Here is a 25,158-nt window from a genome sequence, read left to right as displayed (position 1 = left end):
TTGAAAAATGAGGTAGGAAGGAAGAATCTATAGCTTACCGTCTCTACTCTCACCATTGTTAGCATAATTTAAACACTTCTTCTTAAAAATGTTGTTTTCAATTTTTGCTGCATTCTTACATGACCTCAATATAACCAGGGGTCAGGAACTTTCCTCACATTTTTAAACTTTTACTTAAAGTTCCTTCTGACTCTAAAATTATGTGGTTCTATATGGAAACTTGGAGTCCCAAGGTAGGGTAAACAGTTAACACGCCCTGCTGCTAAGCAAAAGGTTGGAGGTTCGAATCCACCCAGAGGCATACTGGAAAAAAGGCTTGGCCATCTACTTCCGAAAAACCAGTCTGAAAACCCTACAGAACACAGTTCTACTCAGACACGCAAAGGGTCGCCATGAGAGTTGACTCCTGGCAACTGGTTGGTTGGTTACTGGACATGGAAATAAATGAAAAAACATACAAGCCATTGAATAGTTATGTTCCTCACTTCTTAACATGTTCTGTTAAATGCAGAACTACTGTGCTTGTTTCTATAGATATTTGAGATCATTCGCTCTCTTCCACGCAAACTTTCATTTTCCCTGGCTTGAATTTATTGACGAGTTTGGGATTTGAACCCACTTAAAAAATATACTTTTGAGGAGATCTGTCTGAGTAAATGAAATCCCATTAATTTTGACTTCACCCTGCCCAACGAGTTACACTATAGTTTATTTTTATACTTTCTTTGAATGAGGGAGGTATTCTTAAGCAAAATCAATAAGTGTGAAGAAGACTGGAAGAGAGACTCTTACCTGCTAAAGAGAGCACACTGCTTCCGACCACACTAGCAGTATCATGTACACACGCAGTGTAACAGCCGTGGACGCAGAGGCCCAGGCCTCGGGCTGCGTACCACCCACTAGCTGACAGTCATGACAAGTCAATGTGGCCACTGTCAGGGGCCACGCATGTCAGTTGGAACTCTTTTGCTGCCAGGTAACTAGAGTCATGTACACAAAATGAGGAATTACCCGCCAGACAATATGGAATGATTTCCCCAAATCTCTGAAATTTATCTTTAAAACTAACAACTTGAAAAACTATTAACATCTCTCTGCCACGTGCCGCTCTCTCGGGTTGTGGCAATGAGATTTACTTTGCTTTACCCAACAGAATCCCAGGGACGGCAAAGGGAATGTTGCCGTCGAAGCAGAGGATGAATGACGGGAAAGACGACCCATTTAGGGCCTCTGAGGGAGGCAGGTGCAGGTGTAGGACAGAATTAAATTAGGCCTCAAGGGGCCTGGGCTCTCTTTTGACGCAGACATGGGTAAGACTTCTTTTGAGGAGGCTGCAGATCTTTATATCCTTTTGATCCTCAGACAAATGGGTACAGTGATGTCCCCCTCTTACTAACTCCTGGGCTGACTGAAAGGGTCACCTAGGGTGAGGCACAAAAAGGGCTCAAAAAAGCACAGAGTATGATGATGATGACTATGAGACTAAGAATAATAACGCTAATCTCAAATTCTTGACAATTTACAGGGTACTATGAGTCGGAATCGACTAGATGGCAATGGGTTTTTTGGTTTGGTTTAGCCACTACTTCGGTTTTTTTTTGGTTTGTGATCAGCTACTAAACAAAAGGTTGGCAGCTCGATCAACCCAGCAGAGATAAAGAAGACAAGCCTGGAGATCTGCTTCCATAAGATTACAGCCACTGAAAACCCTATGGAGTAGTTCTACTCTGTAACACATGGGGTCACCACGAGTCAGAGGCAACAGCAACTGGTTTGGTTTTGGGTTTAGCTATCTTATCCCCATTTTAAGATAAAGAAATAGAGGCACAGAAAAGTTAAGCAACTCGAGTAAAGCCACATAGCTAGTTAGTAGGGAAACTGGAATTGAATCCAGGTATTAATCTGACCCCAGTGTCCATGTTAATGTAATACAACACAATGCAATGTATTGATTAATATCTACTCTGACACAAAATGGATACCTTTATCAGAAAATTCATAGCAACCATAAACCTATACACCTACTATTTGCACTGGATTTCTAATCTCAGTCCCTGTCTTCCTCTCATCTTCCCATCGTACAAACAGTACATATTTCTGACAGCCTAATTTATGTCACCACTGCTCATCGATCAGTTTGTTGTATTGTGGTGGCCTGTGTGTTCCTGTGATTCTTGAAGCTATGCCACCAACATTTCAAATACCAGCAGGGTTACCCATAGTAGACGGTTTCAGCAGAGCTTCCAGACTGTGACAGATTAAGAAGAAAGGCCTGGCAGTCTACTTCCAAAAATCAGCTAATGAAAACCCACAACAGAATATTTTTCCAGTAGAGTGCTGGAAGATGAGCCCCCTAGGTTCAAAGGCACTAAGAATACACAATGGCCAAAATAATGGTCTTGAGCATACCAACAATCACGAAGATGGCCGCAAGACCGGGCAATGTTTTGTTCTGTTGTACATGGGATCGCCATGAGTAATAGCTGACTTGACAGCAGCTAACAACAACAATCTATATCAGACATTATCCTAGGTTTGGGGGATCTAACAGGAAGCCTGTGAGGTATTCTCCTGGAACTTACATGCTAGTGAGGAAAGTCACAAAAACAAAACCAAACCCACTGCTGTTGAGCCGATTCTGACCCATAGCGACCCCATAGGGTTTCAAAGGCTGTAAATCTCTACGGAAGTAGACTGCCACATCTTTCTCCCACGGAGGCGCTGGTGGTTTCAAACTGCTGACCTTTGGGTTAACCACCAAAGCTGATCACTTTAACCACTGTGCCACCAGGGCTCCTTTGAGGAAAGTCAGCCAGCAAACAAACAGAAAAGAGCAGACAGTGGTAGGTACAAACACAAAAATAAAGTAAGATGTGGTGACAGGTGGCAGGTGGGGGCCAGGTTTGTCCTTCCCTCCACCACTGATTGAGGGCATGCTCTGGGTCAAGCGCTGTGCTCGCTGCCAGAGAAACACTGTGAACCAGCCCAGCCTCGCTCGCAGGGACCTCCTGTCTGCTTTTGAGGCTTTGGCAAACACCTGCCACAATGGTCCTCTGTTTCTTTCCTATAAAATGAGCCTCTAACAGTCTTATGATTTCTTTCATTAAGTCATAACTTCACTTAGGCAATGCTTAATTTAACACAGTTATTATGTGTAATGGAGTCTCTAGGTAGTGCACACAGTTAACGTGCTTGGCCTCTAACTGAAGGGTTGGAGGTTCCAGTCCATACAGAGGCGCCTTAGAAGAAAGACCTTCATAGAAATCCTATGAAGCACAGTTCTACTTTGATACGCAAGGGGTCGCCAGGAGTCAGAATCAATTCTATTGTAACTGGTTATAGTAAAATCCATTCTATACTTTAGAGTATTATTGAAGTTTTACAGTGAGAGACATAAAAACTGCAAAAAAGGAAGGGGGAGAAGGGATTATTTAACTGGATCTGAGCAGGCTTTGGAAGTGACAATAATATTCATTTAAGTACTTGGATGCTTGCCCTGTATCATTACACCTGCAGTCAATCATCTTCTGTCTCTACTGGAGGTGATACGGAGAAAGGAGCTTAAGATGGAGCGGAAGGGCTTGGGAGGTTGTATAGAAAAGCATGACATTGGAGAAAAAGGATAAAATTAGGGATTCTTTTGGCTTAATCAACCAAGTTGTATTTTGGTGTGGCCTCACCCAGAAGCAGAAGGACAAAGAGGCTCATTATAAAGATTTCTTGGCCCAAGAAAGCTCTCTTAATTATGCTATTGTCAGCTGCCATCAAGTCGGCCCCTGAATTATAGTGACCTCCATGAACAACACGATCAGACCGTTGTGATCCACAGTGTTTTCACTGGCTGAGTTTTTCAGATACATTGCCAGGTCTTTCTTCCTGGTCTGTCTTAGTCTGGAAGCTTGCTGAAGCCTGTTCAACATCACAGCAACACACAAGCTACCAATGACAGACGGGTGGTGGCCTGGCCAGGAGCTGAACCTGGGTCTCCTGCATCGAAAGGGAGAATTCTACTGCTGAACCACTAAAAAAACAGTTGTCTTTGAGTCAACTCTGACTCCTGGTGACCCTATGTGGGTTAGAGTAGAAGTGTGCTCCACAGGGTTTTCAATGGCTGATTTTGGGGAAATAGATCTCCAGGCCTTTCTTCCAAGGTGCCTCTGGGTACAGTTGAACCGCCAACCTTTCAGTTAGCAGCTGAGTGCGTTAACCATTGGTACCACCCAGGGACTCCCTAGCAACCTATTAGAGGAAGACAGTAAAGTTCCCTTTTTCACAGCATTGGTGTCAAACCACAGGATGCTGAGAAAAATGACGGGCTCTGGGAATGATGTAGGTACTGGTTGTGAGTCTGCTGACATTCAAACACACACAGCTGGGGTGAATTAATTGCTCAGGTGCTAGGAGTTCCCAAGACAAATGTTAAAAATTCACCAGCATCAAGAATTTCCTTCTCAGATTCTTTTTTTTTTTTTTTTTTTGCAGTTTGTCTCTCCACAATAGAAGAAATTGAGGTAGAGAAAATTATAAAACACAACTGTACATATATTTTAAATAATATTTACAGTGATTCAAATACTCTGCAAATGTGTCCACAACTGTTTGCCAGTAAATATTGCCTGCTTTGCTTAGCAAGTTACTATCTTTAAATATGAATATATGCTCTGAGGAGTATACACTCTCTTAGTGTTTAAATGAAATAACAGACTGTCACTTCTAATCGCGTTACAGTCATCAATACTGACTATCCGTTTTGGTCTTCTTAATGTTTGGGGCTGCTGTTATCTGGTGGGTTAGATTATTAAATCAGATATTCCAGGGCAAGATCCATCCCTGATAGTCATCGTAATCCTTATCATTCTTACGACACAGTCCGCCAAGTTTTCGCCAGTCTTCTGCCCACTCAGCTTGTGTTCTGATACAGGAAGCAAGCTGGGTTTCTCACTCCCCACGCTTCTCTTTGGTCCTGCAGTTTTCACTGATCCTCATGGCTCTGGCACCTTTCACCTCATCCCTTCCTGTCACGGGGCTTCCCGATACCATTCAGATTTTGAAGTATTTTCTCTTAGCACAAACTGTCAACCCAAAATCCAAGTAGAAAGTGGCATAGCTCTAATGGCAGAGTTGTACTATTTCAAACTACCTTCTATAGTTACAGGACCTAGGAACCACAGTTCTACTCTGACACACATGGGGTCGCCATGAGTCGGAATCCACTCGACAGCAACTGGTTTTAATAGGATGCTGAGAACTTTAGCACCCTCTGTACGAGCTGCCATGCTCTTTTTCTCTCCAGGAGTGTCTGGAGTTTTAAGTCCTGACAACAAAGTGATATAGAAAGCTGAATCGCAGGCCGAGAAAGGAGCACCCAGATTCCACGACACTGCTTCTGGCCCTGGAGGGCAGCCCAGCCCCTCTTACCTTTATCATAGATTTCCTTCAAGACCCCTCGCTTTATCAGCTCCTCTCTGCTTTGCCTCATTGATATTTTCCTTTCCAGGGCTGCAAGTCAAAGACAGAGAAGAAACTGTGAGTAGGCAACACATTAAAAACAAACAAAAAAATTTTTAGTACATTTTATTTTTCAGAGCGTTTTCGGTTTACAGAAAAATTGGGCAGAAAGCGCAGAGTTCCTGTATACTCCCACGCCCCCTGCACAGTTCCTGCTATCATCAACATCTCCAGTTCCTGCGGTACCTGTGTTACAGGTTATGAACCAGTATTGATACGTTACTATTATCTGAAGTCCACAGTTTACATCAGAGCTTGTTCTTTGGGTTGTACAGGTCTGTAGGTTTGGATGAAAGAGGTGGCTTCTATGGGAAGCCTACCCACTGGCCTCCACTGCTGGGTTCCCAGTCAGAGCAGCCAAGCTGGGAGAGAACAGTTCCCTTAGCCGAGGCGCATCCCTCTGCCAGGCTTTGCTGCACCTGAGCCCCTGCGCAGACAGGTGGGGGCTGCAGGAGGGAGGAGCAGGTGTCCTCTCGGAAAGGTGGGCATGAAGTGGGAAGTCAGGTGGAAATAAAGCCCTTGCAGAGAGGTGAGGTGCAGCACAAAGGGGCAGGCTTGGGGTGCCAGGCAGGGCGGAACTGAAGTGAGGAAAATCAGCCAAGCCTGTGGAATAAAGAACGCTAATGCAGCTGCTGGCATTTCAGTCACTCTGTCAACACTGCGTGGAGGAGGTGAGAGAGTATTTAGGTTGCTTTTTTTTTTTTTTGTCAGCTTGCAAATCTCTGCATCCTTGGGACCCGTAGTTATGTGGGGGCGTGTTGGGGGGGAGGGGTCAGTTATAAAATAAGAAAACTTATACGGACAAACCTAGATACAGATTTAATTACACACACACGCACAGCTCAACAGAATTTTGTTCAAACAATACAAATGAGTAAGAACTTGAAAAACAAAGGCACAAACGTGAACACACTGCTCAGAACTACTGAACAGGCTACCATCTTGGCAAGTGCCTTTAAAATTCTTGTTTCACTGATGGCAGAATAAATAAGCCAAACTTCACATACACACATATGTGGCAGTCTGCTTCCATAAAGATTTACAGTCTTGGAAACCCTATGGGGAACTGACTCGAAGGCAGCGGGTTTGGTTGTCAATTTGATCTCCTATAGATAGTTCTTAAGAGAGCATAATGCTCAAGGCAGACATTTTTTACTAGTTAAGCTAAACTACTGTTTGGTTTTAAGAAGACTTCAGGGGATAGTTTTGGTTTAAGGTTTAAAGATTATCTCCACGCAATGGCTTCAGGGATTCATCCAATCTTCATGGCTCCAGGAAGTCTGGAGTAAAAACGGGAGGCGTTTTTATTATTAGTTTACGTAGGGCTGAACATCGTGCTAAAGTGGGATAATTATACTTTATTCTTAGGAGCTTCTTCCTTCAAAGGCGCTCTTCACTCATCTCTTTTAAAAAGGTATGCACAACGCCTCTCTCCTGTTTGTATTTTCTGCAGCCCTTCCAAAGTTATCTCTAAGTTGAACTGGGTTCAAAGACAAGCTCACCAGTGCCCTGGGAAGTGAAATAAAGTAGGCTGTTTGGTGCAGAAGGGCAACGCATGTCTTTTGACCCAAGTCTACTCCTGGATCATAAAATGCAGGAGGGAGTGGATTTAATGTGGGGAAAAGAAAATAAAATGGTTTCCTTCTCACCAAAAGCAAGGCTAGGTCTACCCTTATCCGCCTATAATTTTGGCTTTGGGTAAAATAAGGGAAAAAAGGAGAAAAAATTATGAGAAGTCAGAAAAAGATTGGCAACGGATAGGGGAAGAGAGAAGGCACAATGTATACCTTGCCCATCTGCTCAAAGGCTGGACATGAGGAATACATCAGAGAAGTGACAAAAGAAGATGGAGGTGAGCTGATTCACTGGGGAGTGTTTGGTCTTTGGGAGGTGGGAAATGACAGCTAACAGTTGGAAAACAAACAAAAAAACACCTATTTCTTTAAAAAAAAAAAAGATTGAAAATCTGTACGGTCAGGCTTGTGGCAACAAGCATGTGAATAGACAGCATTCTTACATAAAAGAAAAAAAATAAGTATTTACTTTTTAAAAACATAAAATCTATTTTAAGACATAAAACCCAGCAGTGAAAACATATGCACATGGATGTTTACAGCAGCTCTATTCATCATAGCCAAAAAGTAGAAAATACTTATCAACTGATGAATGGATAAACGAAACGTGGTATATCTTCACAATGTACTATTATTTAGCAATAAGAAGGAATGAAATACTGATACATGCTACAACATGGATGAACCCTGAAAACATAATGCCAAGTGAAAAATAAATGAGCATAAAAGGTCACAGATGGGCTGGAGAGAGGGGAAAAAAGGGAGTGACTCCTAACTGGTGTGGGGTTTCTTTTTTAGGGTGATGAAAATATGTGTGAATTAGATAATGCTGATGGTTATATGACCTTATGAATATATTAAAACCCACTGAATTGTACACCTTAAAAGGATGAGTTTTATGGTATGTGAATTATATCTCAACATAAAAAAGAAGAAAAAAGTAGGAATTGCTCCAATGTTATTCAGTGAAAACATAGTAAACCTTAAATCCCAGAGCAATATAAAAATATTAGTGAGCACATGACAGATCTTTTTGTGGTGATAGATATGTTCTAAAACTCGACTGTGATGAGGACCGCACAACTCTTTCAATTCACTGAAAAACTTCTAACTCGTTGTCATCGAGTCAATTCTGACTCATAGGACAGAGCAGAACTGCCCCACAGGGTTTCCAAGGCTGTAAATCTTTACAGAAGCAGACTGCCACATCTTGCTCCCACGGAGTGGCTGGTGGGTTTGAACCGCCGACCTTTCAGTAAGCAGCTGAACACTTGAACCACTGCACCACAAGGGCTCCTCAAAAACAAACCACAAAAAAAACTACTTACAGTGTGTTAATTTTATGGTATGTAAATTACATGTCAATAAAGCTGTTAAGGAAACCCTGGTGGTGTAGTGGCTAAGTGCTATACAGCTGCTAACAAAAGGGTCAGCAGTTCAAATCCGCCAGGTGCTCCTTGGAAACTCTATGGGGCAGCTCTATTCTGTCCTATAGGGTCGCTGTGAGTCGGAATTGACTCGACGGCACTGGGTTTGGTTTTTTTTTTTAAACTGTTAAAAATGAAATGACTGACTATTAAGGGAAAATAACTATAACAGTCAAAAGCAGCAGTTAAAAAAAATAAAGTCATTTTAAGATTACAATTTAAGAATTAAACTTTCGGCCACAGTAAGCTGAGAGGATAAATTTAGAATAAAAAGATTGGCAATATGGAAATTATGCCAGTTCTGAAAGCTTTTTGTGTAACCTCTAGCACCTACTTAATCGGTAAAGCCCAACCAGGAAAAGCAGAAATCCAATTCCCAAAACATGGTCACACTGCTCACTAGTGGCTGGATGACAGCAGATGCAATGCAGCTCTCCGAGTCTTTACAAAACAACCAAACTTCTGGGCTGCAGAAAATGGAGAACACTGTACTATGCTTTGGATTACACCTCAACATAAAGAAAACAAAAATCCTCACAACTGGACCAATAAGCAAAATCATGATAAATGGAGAGAAGACTGAAGTTGTCAAGAATTTCCTTTTACTTGGATTCACAATCAACACTCACGGGAGCAGCAGTCAAGAAATCAAATGACATACTGCATTGAGCAAATCTGCTGCAAAAGACCTCTTTGGAATGTTAAAAAGTAAAGATGTCATTTTGAGGACTAAGGTGCACCTGACCCAAGCCATAATATTTTCAATCACATTATATGCACGCGAAAGCTGGCCAATGAATAAGGAAGACTGAAGAAGGATTGATACCTCTGAATTATGGTGTTGGCAAAGAATATTGAATATACCATGGACTGCCAGAAGAATAAACGAATCTGTCTTGGAAGAGGTACAGCCAGAATGCTCTTTAGAAGCGAGGATGGCGAGGCTTTGCCTCATGTATCAGTTCCTGGAGAAGGACATCATGCTTGGTGAAGTAGAGGGTCAGTGAAAAAGAGGAAGACCCTCAATGAGATGGATTGACAGAGTAGCTGCAACAATGGGCTCAAACATAGCAACAATTGTGAGGATGTCACAGGACTTGATGGCGCCTAAGAACAACACACAGTAGGCTTTAGAGGTGGTCCTCTGGAACGTGAAACAAAACAAAAACACACAAACCAGCAAACATTCAAAGACTACTCTGTGAGTCATCCAATCTGAAATGCTCAACCAATATATGAAACAGCCTTTTGTGGGAAAAGGGGTGGTGGCGGGGGGAAAGACTTGCTTTTATAGGCCAACAAAGAATTAGTTGAGTAGACACAAGCACATAAAAAGAAGCTTTACACACCCCTCTTGCCTGAAATATGAATGGCTCAAAATGGTGGTGCATTCTAACCATATCTAGAGGTTGGTACATCCAAGGACAGACTCTCTAAGCTTGCCATCAAATTTCGCCTTAACATAAAACAACAGGCAGGAAACCTTGAAAGACATAGTTATTCTTGCATCTTTCCCATTGATCCTTACAAAGTGGGGCACTAGTTTGCAGATGAAGGAAAACTAGGGATTTCATACAGCTTTATGTTCCGTTCTAAGGTTGTGACTCAACCAAACCAGTTGCCAGGGAGTCGGTTCCGAATCATGGCAACCCATGTGTGTCACAGTAGGGTTTCCAATGGCTGATCTTTTGGAAGCAGATTACTAAGCCTTTCTTCTAAGTCACCTCTGGGTGAGCTCAGACCTCCAACCTTTTGGTTAACAGCTGAGTGAGTTAACTGTTTGTACCACCCAGGGACTCCCAATGTTGCGAATTCTGTGAGTTATGATGATATGCTTTAGAAATGCAGAGCCTGGTGAAAAATTGGTTCTCAGCAATTAATCCCACCAAAGCCGGAGAGTAACTTTAACAGTGGAGTGACAATAGTGTCTAGTTTAATCACTTTTGTAAGCTCCTCTTCAGATCCACCGCTGCAGTCTATGTCATATTTACTAAACGCCAATTACCCATCAACTTTCCTTTATTTTCCCAGCCCCCATATCCACGTAGGTTTGTGTTAAGGCAAAGAATCCTATGCTTCTTTGACATTAATGAATTTAAAATAAGCTTCTTGCATGTTCTCTTTAATGAAGGCCTGTATTGGATGAATTTGTTAAAAATAACTAGGACACTTTTTCTTTTTTGTACTTTCATATTTATGCTTTTAATGAATTTATGCAAATAATACACGAAAACATTTTAACTGTAAAAATCTCAAGCAATATAGAGAAAACAAAGGTCCTCTTTCCATAAACTCAACTCACCAAACCCTACCACCCTCCTTTAAGTATGGAGAATGGTGTATTTCATTCTAGATCTTTCTCCATGTACTTATTCATTCATACTTCCTCTCTTACACACACTTATATAAAAATACCTTTTATAAAACCAATAGAATCATTCTGCTCATATTGTTACGCAAATTTTTTATTCCCTCATTTAACAATAGGTTTTCGAGATCTTCCCATGGGTGTTGGAGCCCTGGTGGCACACCTCATTCTTTTGAATCCCCCTCCCGCCCCCATTGCCGTCGATTCAGACTCATAGCAACCCTACAGGACAGAGTAGAATTCCCTCATAGAGTTTTCAAGGAGCGCCTGGTGGATTCAAACTGCCAACCTCTTGGTCATCGGCTGTAGCACTTAACCACTATGCCACCAGGGTTTCCACTCTTTTCAAGTACCACATACTATTTCGTGGTATGTATGTACCCAAATTATTTAATCTGTTTGTAAGTTAAGGAAATTTAAATTGTTTTCAAATTCTTGACATACAAACGTTGCTACTGTAAATATACTTGTTCAGGTACCCAGGTGAATATGTGTAAGAATTTTTCTATAATATATAGCTAGATGTACAATTTCTGGGTGGGACTTTTTTATGTGTTATGTACTCCCTGTTCTGATGGAGGGAAAAAAACTCTTATGTGTCATAACATTGAAGTATGGCTTTTATATTAAAAAACAAAAACAAGGAAGTGAAAAAAAAGCAATATCGATGCTGAAATAAGTCATCTGGTCCTGCTCAGAGTGCCAAAGCACAGAGATTTGTTTATATTTTTCTCTAGGACAATCTATCTCCGTTGAATTCCCTGCTCAACTGTCTTTAAATTACGTTCCGTAGGAGATAGGAGTTGGAAGGGGGAAAAACAATTGAGAAAAAATGAAATTTGAAATAACTTACTGCAAAGTCTTATATCTTCAGTCCTTAAAAGAGCCAACTTGCAAGTAAAATCTGCAGCTCTCATCCTGTTTACGTTTTACAACTCCAGGGAAAGGGAATTTTCAGGCTAGAAATCTACAAATGACAAACGGATGCATCTCCAGAACCTAGAACACATCTCCATCTCCCGTCTGGTCCCATGAATAATTAGGATTAATAATATGATATAACAACTACAGCCTAGAAGGACTCAAAACGAAACAATCAACTCACGTTCATGTTCTCTCTTGAGAAAACTCTTTGTCGCGAGGAAGAGTCTTATAGACTACTCCACACAATTTGTGTCTTTCCACAATGTCTTTATTAAATGGTTTGTTTCAGGCCTTACATTAATTTCATTTATGTATTAAGTACAAACACACATCAGCAGGTTCTTGTCTATCCCAGACGTCAGAGATCTCAGGGCACCAAGGGAGGGAGAAATGAAAGAGAAAGGTCAAGCTTACGGCAAGTGAGGACAGCAATTAGATGGTACAGTTCCATGACGCCCTATGCTTGGTGATGATCTCCAGTCTCAACGGTTAGCGATGGTCTCTGAATCACACGTAGCTTCCTGTGGGCTCGTGAGCCGGGTGTTAGAAGGGTCCACGAATAAGCCTCGTAACCACTCCGCTCAACGTTCAACGTCTCTTGAACTTGGCAGTAAGCCTGGGAGAGCTGCCACTGCCCACTGCTTCCTAAGTTCTCAACGTATGATCAAGTGGCTCTGGAAAGGCTCCGAGCGCTGCTGTCTCCTTCTGTTGCTTCTTTTATACACGTTGGAGCTCTTTGAGCTCATCTGGTTGATGTTGATAAAGTCTGATGATGTTATGTGGGTTTCTTCTTGATGAAGTCTGTCGGTCTCTCTGGTTATCCTGATATGATTATCTTCCTCGGTCAAGCCCACAATGTCTTTTTATCTGTTGGTCCTGCTCCCCTCATTATGGACTGAACTGAAGGTGACAGTCACACTTGTCCAGACACGTCCTAACATGTCTCTGAAGCCCGCTTTCCACATACTTTCACATTTAGATTTTTTTAATATGAAGAGAATCGTTTCAAAATTCAATTTATATATACAATGTATAAAAGAGGAGAAAAAGGAGCCAGGATTTGGAGGAGTGGGAAAAACCTTGTAGTCTTCCATTTTGAAATGCTAAGTGGCAAATGCCAGTTGATCTTTTATGCTATAAGTAAATTAATGAGGAAAACAACATAGTTGTCAATCTAACTGCTATGTTGAAAAAAGTAAGGGAAAGTAAAAAGAAAAAAAAAGAATGCAACTGTGAATGCCTAGGGTGGTATAATAAACACATTAAAACAAAACAAAAGTCTTGTTAATTTAAAGGCAATTTATATTAGCAAGAGAGAGTGTGCCTTTCATTACCTCAGAAGATGTTCAAGAATGCTGAACATGTTGCCAAATGTGGGATAACTAGGCTAAGAACATTTTTCAATTATGTGATTATTCAAGGAAAGCTTTAAAAAACCAAACAAAACCACTGCCATCCAGTTGATTCTGACTCACAGCGACCCTACAGGACAGAGTAGAACTGCCCCATAGGGTATCCAAGGCTGTAATCTTTAGGGAGGCAGACTGCCACATCTTTCTCCCACAGTGCGGCTGGTGGATTCAAACCACTGACCTTTTGGTTAGCAGCTAAGCACTTTAAGCACTGTACCACCAGAGGTCCTAAGGAAAAATTCACCAAAAACCAAACCTGTTGCTGTAGAGTCGATTCCGACTCATAGTGACACTATAGGACAGAGTAGAACCATCCCATAGAGTTTTCAAGGAGCGTCTGGTAGATTAGAACTGCTGACCTTTTGATTAGCAGCTGTAGCTCTCAACCACTATGCCACCAGGGTTGATTACTAATTCAAAATGAAAATAAATTTTTATATTTGGCAGTTAAGGCCAAGTGAGAGGCTGACCAACTTAGAACCTTTTCTTCCCCCTCTAAAAATCCACACTATGTGGAAATTCACCTAAAATACAGAATCTGAGGCACAAGTGTTCTCATCGCATGATAAGAAGCTACTAGCATAGGTTCTGGAGTCCCTGGGTGGTATAAACTGAAAAGTTGGCAGTTTGAACTCAGAAGAAAGACTTGGTGATTGAATTCCAAAAAATCAGATACTGAAAGCCCTACAGAGCACAGTTCTGCTCTGACACACACAGAGTCACCAGGAGTCGGGGTGGACTCGATGGCCACTGACTTAGCATGGCTTCTGATCTCTGGTCTATGTCAGTGCTGGTATAACAGCCCTGCCCTCCCCTCAAGCTGTTACAAAAGTAACTGAAGCAAAGGTCCAAGTAGAGGAGGTGCATGACAAAATTCTTCATCTCCAACACGGCAACCCAACTGTTGTGTTAGTGTAATGCTGAGTAGCTAGCTTGGATAAACTCTTCATGGCCCATAAGGTAGGAAATGAGACTATTCATTGTTGTTTGTGATTATATCCAAGTCCTCTAGATCAGCACTTTGTAAAGTCTGTTCTGCAGAATAGTAACCCCTGGAAGTGTTCTTGGGAAGGGTTTCTGAGGACAAATAATTCTGGGAAATGCCACATACCACTGGAGAGTCACAGTGCTCATCAGCATACTGGGAGCCCTAAGACCCACAACTGAGAAAGCTTAACTGGGTTTAACCCAGTGTTTCTCCCCAGTTCCTGTGACAATATTACCTGGCCTTGTAGTGCAGCTGTTAAGCATTTGCTGCTAATCAAAAAGTCAGCAGTTCAAATCCAAATCCACCAGCTACTTCCTTGGAAACCCTATGGAGCAGTTCTACTCTGTCCTATAGAGCTGCTATGAGTTGGAATCTACTTGATGGCAAAGGGTTTGTTTTTTTTTTTTTTTTTGGCTTATTGAGTACCATGGGAAATGTGCATTGAGAAAAACCCTCTGGGAAATGCTGATTCATATACCAGGTTACAGGGAGCGAATCTGCTGTTCTGTTATAAAAACAAGGGAGGTTAACCCACTCGGAGGGATACAGTTAGCCAAGTTCGTTCAGAGAGAGCTTTTTGGTAAATGATTGAAGTAAACACAACTGAAAGCCCCAAGGTCTGCAATATTAAGCAAGGAAAGCATGACTCAGACCTGGAAGATCCTAAGGAAAAAAAGTGATCAACCATCTATCTACCTATACAGGTATAGGTAGAACCTTCCATCCGCCAAGCTTTGCATTCCAATGAGCTCCCCAATGAGCCAGCCCCCATGTACATCCCCCAAATAACTAAAGGTGAAGACTTGTTTAACCTCAAGCAACTCAACAGAAACTCAAAAGAGGTTTCAACATTTTGGTTTTGACATAATGGCTACTAGGTACTTCTTCTGATAGTAATTGAGACAGCTTAATTTTCTCTGCAGTCACAGAGCATAAAAGTAGGACATTATTATCATATGAGGGGTCCTTGTATTCCTCTTTAGTATGGGAGGAGCGCTGGCAGCCAGGTGATATGAGAGCTCTATCACCGGATTAAGTACCTGTGAAAAGGAAAGGGAGAAAGACACCTGGGAGCTGGAAGCTGGGCTGTCACAGGTGAATTCTTCACCAATCTTGATTGGATCCTGGTTTGAACAAACCAGCTATGACATTAGGAATTATTGTCAGCTTTGCTATGTATAGTCTTGGGGTTGTAGTGAAAATAATCCTTAGTTTTTAGAGATGCATGATTAAAGATGTATGTAATTTACTTAAAATTTTTAAGAAAAAAATGGGATATGGCCAAATCTTAATAACTGTTAGATAATGGCTATACAATTATACATTTATATTTGTAATGATACAACTACATATACAATTATACAATATATAATTCTCTCTACTTCTTTTATGTTTGAAATTTTACACATTAAAAATTAAGGAAAACACAAAATAAATATATCTCACAAGCAATGCTGACAAATGAACACACACACTATGATTCCATTTGTATAGCATTACGGAATTGGCAAAACTAAATGTATGGTTTAGGGGTGCGTACTTCTAAACTTTGAAACGACAAGAAGAAGCAAGGGTATGATTATAAGAAAAGCCAGGACAGCGGTTACCTCCAGTGGGGAGGGAAATACAACCATGAAAGTACATTAAGGGGCTCCCAGATGCTCGATATATTTTATTTTTTAACTTGGGCAGTGGTTACATGGTATCACTTTATAACTATCTGTTAAAATGTACCTGGAAGTTTAATGCAGAGTCTCAATGTATATTTTATTTCCAAAAATGAAAATATTAAATGCACCTTCTTACTAACTCTTGTTTCTCTTTGTACTATTGCAGTAATCTCTGAAGGGGAATTAGAAACTCTCTCACTATAAAATGAAATCATGCAGCTGTCCAGGAGGCTAACTCTTGCTAACGAAAGAAAAGCCAATAAAGGCTGCAACAAGTGTTTTCCTGGCCATTTGCTGAAGTAGGTCAGCCAGGGTGTAGAAGAATTGTTCTCAACACTTGCTTAAGTCTCTGCAAGTCTACAGAGAGCAGACAGATACTTGATGTTTTGCGGGGAGAAAACTGGCAGAAAGTTTTAGGAGGGCAATGGTGGTTCAGTGGTAGAATTCTTGATTCCCATGTGAGAGACCTGGGTTCGATTCCCAGCCAGTGCACCTCACGTACAGCCACACCTGTCTGTCGGCAGAGGCTTGTGTGTTGCTGTGATGCTGAAAAGGTTTCAACAGAGCTTCCAGACTAAATGGACTAGGAAGAAAGGCCTATGATCTACTTCTGAAAATCAGCTAATGAAAACCCTGTGGATCACAAATGATCATGGGGATGGCACAGGACAGGGCAGCGCTTAGTTCTATTGTGCATGGGGTTGCTGTTAGTTAGGGGCTAACAACACCAATAACAATATTGCAGAAATTAGGTTGGTCAATTTTGAAAATAGAATGGTGTTATGGATTGAACTGGGTCCCCTAAAAATATGTGCTGTAAATTCTAACCCCTGTACCTGTGACTATCATCTCATTTGCAGTGGGGTTTCTTTGTTATGTTAATAAGACAGGATTAGTGTAGGGTATGTCTTAAATCAATCTTTTTTGAGATTTAAAAGAGATTAAACAAGCAAGCTAGCAAGCAGAGATAGGGGAAGAGAGATGCCAAGCCACATGGAGATCTCCCAGGAGCAGAAGCTCAGAAGAGACAAGGACCTTCCCCTCCAGAGCCGAGAGAGAAAGCCTTCCCTAGAAAAGGCACCCTGAATTTGGACTTCTAGCCTCCTACACTGTGAGAAGATAAATTTGTTTGTTAAAGCCAGCCACTTGTGGTATTTGTTATAGCAGCACGAGGTAACTAAGACAGACGGAGAATGCTGGGAGTCCATCTTTAAAGTGACAAGAAGCAACTCAGAGAAAATAGTTTTGCAAGGAGCAGATCTCAACGCTATCTATCGGGAGTGTTCTGGGCAATGTTTATATTTTCATTTGCATACTCCAGTTTCTAGCTCTCTACCCGAACCTGCCCAGGAAACATTCAATCAAATTCTAAGAGAACAAGTATCAGCTTTCTCTTCCGAGATCTACAAGACACAAAAGAAATAATTCCTTCTCTGTTTACTGGCCCCCTGTTATGGGAACACAGTACAACATAATTTCATAAAACTAAGATCTGAAAAATAATTTATATTAAATCCCATTTACAGTCTTCACTTTGTCCTTTCACCTATATACAACCTATTATGATAGATGTTTTCATTAACTGTGGAACAGGTGGCCTTACAGCAATAGTGAATACAATGTAGTGAAAGTGTTTATGTTAGAAATAAAGGTTCAGCGCTTTAGGGATTGCCCCGTTACTCGTAGGAAAGTGTGTCGTAACATCTAATTTTTTTGTGGTTGTGCTCAGAGCCACAATTCACATTTCTACCATGTTCTCAGCTGCCTCTCACACTTGCCCCGGGAATAAAAACAAAATTCATTGATTTAGAGCTAGTTAAGTGAGCTTCTCCTTCCCAGTGTAGGAAGCATAATGATGCACTGTATTTCATTCCAGACATCTAATTATTATTGATCGCTTGCTTTAGGACAGAAGTATACTGCCTAAAAGACTGAAGAATGGAAATCTGAAATCCTGCCCACAACAGCTTGATACCCCAGCTACCACCTGTTACCTAAAAGATAATAGGGCCCTTATTTAAAGTGTTTTGTGGGGCCAAGTTAATGGATATACTCTTGCCTGCTTCATTGCTTGCTTTTCTCCTCTTGGTCAGATCAACCCTGCTGCAATGGAGTCTTTAGAAGATATCTAGTTAAAATCTTCCTTCTCTGACTCTTTATAAGATAGGGGAACACAGCAGCATGAGATCAAGGAACAAAAATTTTTAAAAATCGTAACTAAGCAGAGTTGTGTCAGATGTCTATCCAGACAAATATTTTCCCTGACGTGACATTTTGTGCTAAGGCTTGATTTCCCCCACCTGCCTTGCTGACACTTACTATAGGTAGTACCCAACTTACAATGGGGATCCCTTCTGAGGATGCTTTTGGCAGTTGGTTTTAAGGCGAATACCTCTTTTTTTTTTTTTTAGTTTTCATTGTTATCGCCTTTTATTATCAGTATTTTTAGAAATTCGATCTTTGTCTTTGGGGGCTGGAAAAATTACATATAAATTATAACTTCAACATCAACACTTCCTGCTTCTCCAGTTATACACGCCTTATGTAAGCAAGAACAAAAACAAAAAAACTGATGGTCGTAAGGGTGGTCACTCGTAACTGGAATACACATCATAAGTTGGGGACTACCTATACATACTAGGAACGACTCTAAGTGATTGCCATTCAGTTATCTTATGTAGCTCTCACAAAGACTCAACAAGGATGGTATGATTATATCCATTTGCAGATAAAGAAGATGTTGAGTAATCTGCTCAAGGTGTAGAGTTGGACTTGAACCCAAGGAGTACGATTCTAGTGCATGCACGCTTAAGTGTGATACTATACTACCCTCCTACACCATCATAGGGCCCTGGTGGCACAGTGGTTAAGAGACTGGCTGCTAACCAAAAGGCTGGCAGTTCGAATCCACAAGTCGCTCCTTGGAAACCCTATGGGGCACTTCCACTCTGTTCTACAGGGTTGCTATGAGTCAGAACCAACTTGACAGCAATGAGTTTATAGGTTTACACCATTATAATGGGGAGGCTTGCATGCTGCTATGATGCTGAACAGGTTTCAGCTAAGCTCCCAGAATAAGAAGAGTAGAAGAAAGGCCCGGCAATTTACTGCTGAAAATCAGCCAATGGAAAGCCTATGGACCGCAATGGTCCAATTCACAACCCACCATGGACATGGTGCAAGACTGGAGAGCATTTTGTTCCTTGTGCACGGGGTCACCATGAGTTGGGGGCCAACTCGACAGCAGCTAACAGCAATAACAACAAATCATTACAAGCCTCAAAGTTTGTCAAGCCTATCTGTAAATGAACCAACTTTTACAGATAAGATTTTATATATATATATGAACTAAAAATATCATTTTTTACTCTCTTCTGGGCAGAATTTTTATAACTTGTAAGCCATGATCATTTTAAATCATTTAATTAAGTTTAGCATTTATTTAAATGTGATTGAATGAGATTTCTCATGTGAAGGCCAAGCACACCACCCTGCACATAAAAGTCAATAAGCTGTGCGATTGTTAGTGTTAGCATTGTCCAGCATAGAAGAAAGTTAAAGTGGCTGGAAAACAGGACAGGGAAGAAATGTTCAGACTTGCTGTTGATTCCTGTGCAGTCTTGAAATACTGAGCTGTATCAAGACTTCAGTCCACCAGGCGCTCCTTGGAAACTCTATGGGGTAGTTCTACTCTGTCCTATAGGGTCACTATGAGTAGGAATCGACTCGATGGCAATGGTTTTTTTTTTTGTTTGGTATCAAGACTTCTGCACCAAAGCACAGTAGAAGTGCTCATGAAGAGGAAATACACAATAATTGCTTGTAGTGGTTGAGAGCTCAGCTGCTAACCAAAAGGTCAGCAGTTCGAATCCACCACCTACTCCTTCGAAACCCTCTGGGGCACTTCTACCCTCTCCTATAGGGTCAGTATGAGTAGGAATCGACTGGACAGCAATGGTTTTTTTTTTTTAGAATAAGAAAACCTTTCATCTAAGAAAAAGTCCAAGTAATTTAGGAATGCCCCTTCCTATTCTGCACACTAAATACATCATCTTCACCTCTCTCTCAACTTTCTCCTCCTGCAGGACAAGCTTCTTCACAAAGAAGTAAGAATTGGGTTTGGCTGTAGTTCACCCAAGCATTTGCCAACTACTAATAAGGACAGTATGGCCAAATATGCATTATATTCCAATAGGAGAATTTAATTATTAATACATATTTGGAGAAAATCAACCTTTGGTTCCTGCAAGCAATCCCTGAAAAAAAAAAAAATCCTAGAATATTTGTTATGGATTGAATTGTGTCTCAGAAAAAGATATGTACCTGTGAATGTGACCTTGTTTGGAAATAAGGTTTTTCTTTTCTCATTACGTTGATTAGGTCAAACCAGAGTAGGGTTTGCCAAGGATTGCTGGCAGCCACCAGAGGCTAGGAGAGAGACATGGAACGGTTCCTCTCTCAGAGCCCTCAGAAGGAATCAACATGGCTGACACCCTCCTCTGGACTTCTAGCCTCCAAAACCATGAGACAACACATTGTTTAACACTATAAAGTGGTATTTTGTTACATCATCCCTCGGAAACCAAGACAATATTTGAACAGCATGTTTGTGAATAAAGCACTTACCCTGAGTGCAACTGGGAAATTGGAAAAAAAAAAAGTTACAAAAAGAAGAGGAAAATCTCATAATGTTTGCACTAGAGAAGAAAGGTCTAAAAGCACAGTGATAACCAAGCTTTCCTTGAGGCATTACTTCTTCTTATGAAACGTCACTGGTCATCACAGTTATGACCAAGCAGGCAAAGACATGACAAATGGCACATTGCTCCCTTGAACGAATGCTCAGCCTTCCCTGCTCATCTTTTGTGACTGGAACTTCCGAGTCTTGTTTCTGATGGTATTTTTGCATTTCTTTTGAAGTAAATGTAGCATGTATAGTGGAAACTGACAAAAATGCTCTCCTTAACTCACAAACAAAAGCAGCAGAATTCAAGTTCTTTCATTTGCTTGAGGTTGATTCTTTACAATGTCATGAACGGAATTTCAGTCCATAATATTGGCCAGTAGTTTCTCATTTCTAGGGACTGACTCCAGGTTGTGGGTTTTTTTTTCCAGTAAGGGTCTGGGCCGAGGCAGTACTTTAGAATTCAAGTTCTGTTTCTTAACAAATCTTGGTCTGAGTGAATGAGTGACTAAGTACTGGGTCATGGTACTGACGAGAACCCAGCTGACCTCAACGTATCCAATGTAAATTGTCAACAATCCATTTTGTTTTTTCTGTCAAACTCATAAAAGGGACTGTGTTGGCCCCACAGTTAGATCAACAGGAAATTTTGCCTGAGGTTGTATCTACACAACATTACAGGAACGAGTGATAAAAACAGATTCAACATCCAAATTGATTTTTTTTCCCTCATTAATTCAGCCTGTCACTTGACAGATAAACTAACTGCTGTGAAACCATGTAGACAGAGCCTAACTAGAAACTTTGGACTTTCTCACACGCTGTCAAAACTATCAGCTTAGTGATGCCATCCACTTAGTTTTAAGATGTCAAGACTCAGGGAGAGGGAAATTAAGAATCAAGAGTTACATGCATCAGTGGTGGTTCAGCGGTGGAATTCTCACCTCCCATGAGGGAGACTAGCATTCAATTCCCAGCCGATGTGCCTCACACGCAGCCACCACCCATCTATCAGTGGAGGCTTGTGCGTATGGTGCTGAAGAGGTCTCAGCGGAGCTTCTAAACTAAGACGAACTAGGAAGCAAGGCCTAGCAATCTACTTCCGAAAAATCGGCCATTGCAAGCCATACAGATTGGGGGTCAACTCGAACAGCAGCTAACAACGACATAGTAACAATACTTGGCTGTGGCCTTCAGTGCTTTACAAGTTGCTGTGTTGTCACTTCAGGTTGCAGAAATAATAACATCACAAACTAATGACCTATTTTGACCCTGTGCACTAAAGACTTGATTTCTTTATAAAGTTGTGAACAATTTTGTGGAAAGGATGAATAAATTAAGAGGAAAGGTTAAATTTTCCAGAGAAAGAAATAAATGGTTTGTTGTTGTTTCATTTTTATTTTATTTTCAAAAGACACTTTTCCCACAAATTTATTTGTAATTAAATGAAGGACAGCAGCTTTACTACAAATATCTGTATCTCCCTCCATGAAAAAGTGGTTAAGCATTTGGTTGCTAACCAAAAGGTCACAGTTCGAATCCACCAGCTGCTCCCTGGAAACCCTATGGTGCAGTTCTACTCCATCCTATAGGGTCGCTATGAGTTAGAATTGACTCAACAGCAATGGATTTGGTTTTTAGTTTTCTTCATTATGTGCAATGAAGTCTTTAATTATGTGAGCTAATCAAACTTTTCCCCCAAGTGTCTGTCAGTTTGTCGTACTGTGGGGGCTTGTGTGTTGCTGTGATGCTGGAAGCTATGCCACTGGTATTCAGATACCAGCAGGGTCACCGTGGAGGACAGGTTTCAGCTGCGCTTCCAGACTAAGACAGACTAGGAAGAAGGACCCGGCAGTCTACTTCTGAAAAGCATTAGCCAGTGAAAACCTTATGAATAGTAGCGGAACACTGTCTGATATAGTGCTGGAAGATGAGCCCCCCAGGTTGGAAGGCACTCAAAAGATGACTGGGGAAGAGCTGCCTCCTCAAAGTAGAGTCGACCTTAATGACGTGGATGGAGTAAAGCTTTCGGGACCTTCATTTGCTGATGTGGCACAACTCAAAATGAGAAGAAACAGCTGCAAACATCCATTAATAATCGGAACCTGGAATGTACAAAGTATGAATCTAGGAAAATTGGAAATCGTCAAAAATGAAATGGAACACATAAACATCAATATCCTAGGCATTAGTGAGCTGAAATGGACTGGTATTGGCCATTTTGAATCACACAATCATATAGTCTACTATGTTGGGAATGACAACTCAAAGAGGAATGGTGTTGCATTCATCGTCAAAAAGAATGTTTCAAGACCTATCCTGAAGTACAACGCTGTCAATGATAGGATAATATCCATACGCCTACAAGGAAGACCAGTTAATACTACTATTATTCAAATTTATGCACCAACCACTAGGGCCAAAGATGAAGAAATAGAAGATTTTTATCAGCTGCTACAGTCTGAAATTGATCGAACATGCAATCAAGATGCATTGATAATTACTCGCGATTGGAATGCGAAAGTTGGAAACAAAGAAGAAGGATCAGTAGTTGGAAAATATGGCCTTGGTGATAGAAACAATGCCAGAGATCGAATGATAGCATTTTGCAAGACCGACGACTTCTTCTTTGCAAATACCTTCTTTCACCAACATAAATGGCAACTATACACATGGACCTCGCCAGATGGAACACACAGAAATCAAATTGACTACATCTGTGGAAAGAGATGATGGAAAAGCTCAATATCATCAGTCAGAACAAGGCCAGGGGCTGACTGTGGAACAGACCATCAATTGCTCATATGCAAGTTCAAGTTGAAACTAAAGAAGATCAGAGCAAGTCCACGAGAGCCAAAATACGACCTCGAATATGCCCCACCTGAATTTAGATACCATCTCAAGAATAGATTTGATGCATTGAACACTAGTGACCAAAGACCAGACAAGTTGTGGAATGACATAAAGGACATCATCCATGAAGAAAGCAAGAGATCACTGAAAAGACAAGAAAGAAAGAAGAGACCAAGGTGATGTCAGAAGAGATTCTGAAACTTGCTCTTGAGTGTTGAGCAGTTAAAGCAAAAGGAAGAATTCATGAAGTAAAAGAACTGTTTCAAAGGGCCTCTTGAGAAGACAAAATAAAGTATTATAGTGACATGTGCAAAGAGCTGGAGATGGAAAACCAAAAGGGAAGAACATGCTTGGCATTTCTCAAGCGGAAAGAACTGAAGAAAAAATTCAAGCCTCGAGTTGGAATAGTGAAGGATTCCATGGGGAAAATATTAAATGATGCAGGAAGCATCAAAAGAACATGGAAGGAATACACAGAGTCATTATACCAAAGAGAATTAGTTGATATTCAACCATTTCAAGAGGTGGCATATGATCAGGAACCGATGGTACTGAAGGACAAAGTCCAAGCTGCTCTGAAGGCATAAAAACAAGGCTCCAGGAATTGATGGAATATCAATTGAGATGTTTCAACAAACAGAAGCAGCGCTGGAGGTGCTCACTCGTCTATGCCAAGAAATATGGAAGACATCTTCCTGGCCAACTGACTGGAAGAGAGCCATATTTATGCCTATTCCCAAGAAAGGTGATCCAACCGAATGTGGAAATTATAGAACAATATCACTGATACCACACGCAAGCAAAATTCTGCTGAAGATCATTCAAAAATGGCTGCACAGTATATCGACAGGCAACTGCCAGAAATTCAGGTCGGTTTCAGAAGGGGACGTGGAACCAGGGATATCATTGTTGATTTCAGATGGATCCTGGCTGAAAGCAGAGAATACGAGAGGATGTTTACCTGTGTTTTATTGATTATGCAAAGGCATTTGACTGTGTGGATCATAACAAACTATGGATAACACTGCGAAGAATGGGAATTCCAGAACACTTAATTGTGCTCATGAGGAACCTTTACATAGATCAACAGGCAGTTGTTCAGACAGAACAAGAGGATACTGATTGGTTTAAAGTCATGAAAGGTGTGCGTCAGGGTTGTATTCTTTCACCATACCTATTTAATCTGTATGCTGAACAACTAATCCGAGAAGCTGGACTATATGAAGAAGAACCAGGCATCAGGATTGGAGGAAGACTCATTAACAACCTGCGTTATGCAGATGACACAACCTTGCTTGCTGAAAGTGAAGAGGACTTGAAGCACTTACTAATGAAGATCAAAGACCACAGCCTTCAGTATGGATTACACCTCAACATAAAAAAGAAAAATCCTCACAACTGGATCAATGAGCAACATCGTGATAAACGGAGAAAAGACTGAGGTTGTCAAGGATTTCATTTTACTTGGATCCACAATCAACAGCTGTGGAAGCAGCAGTCAGGAAATCAAAAGACACATTGCATTGGGCAAATCTGCTGCAAAGGACCTCTTCAAAGTGTTGAAGAGCAAAGATGTCACCTTGAAGACTAAGGTGCACCTGACCCAAGCCATGGTATTTTCAATCACATCGTATGCATGTGAAAGCTGGACAATAAATAAGGAAGACTGAAGAAGAGTTGACACCTTTGAATTGTGGTGTTGGCGAAGAATATTGAATATACCATGGACTGCCAAAAGAACGAACAAATC

The 25,158-nt window shown here is 41.1% G+C and overlaps 1 protein-coding gene across 1 annotated transcript in view; it reads right to left on the bottom strand.

Moving 5' to 3' along the window:
• Positions 1–25,158, bottom strand: part of PHACTR1 (phosphatase and actin regulator 1) — a 273,928-nt gene that overhangs the window by 153,650 nt on the left and 95,120 nt on the right. The window contains exon 2 of the mRNA XM_023555811.2: positions 5,419–5,499. Coding sequence (XP_023411579.2) covers positions 5,419–5,499 — 81 coding nt within the window. The remainder of the gene's footprint in view (positions 1–5,418; positions 5,500–25,158) is intronic.

The sequence above is a fragment of the Loxodonta africana genome, chromosome 1, assembly GCF_030014295.1.
Source record: "Loxodonta africana isolate mLoxAfr1 chromosome 1, mLoxAfr1.hap2, whole genome shotgun sequence".
In the NCBI taxonomy this organism is placed as follows: domain Eukaryota; kingdom Metazoa; phylum Chordata; class Mammalia; order Proboscidea; family Elephantidae; genus Loxodonta; species Loxodonta africana.
The sequence above is the reverse complement of the archived record's forward strand: the minus strand, read 5'-3'. Positions and strand labels throughout refer to the sequence as shown.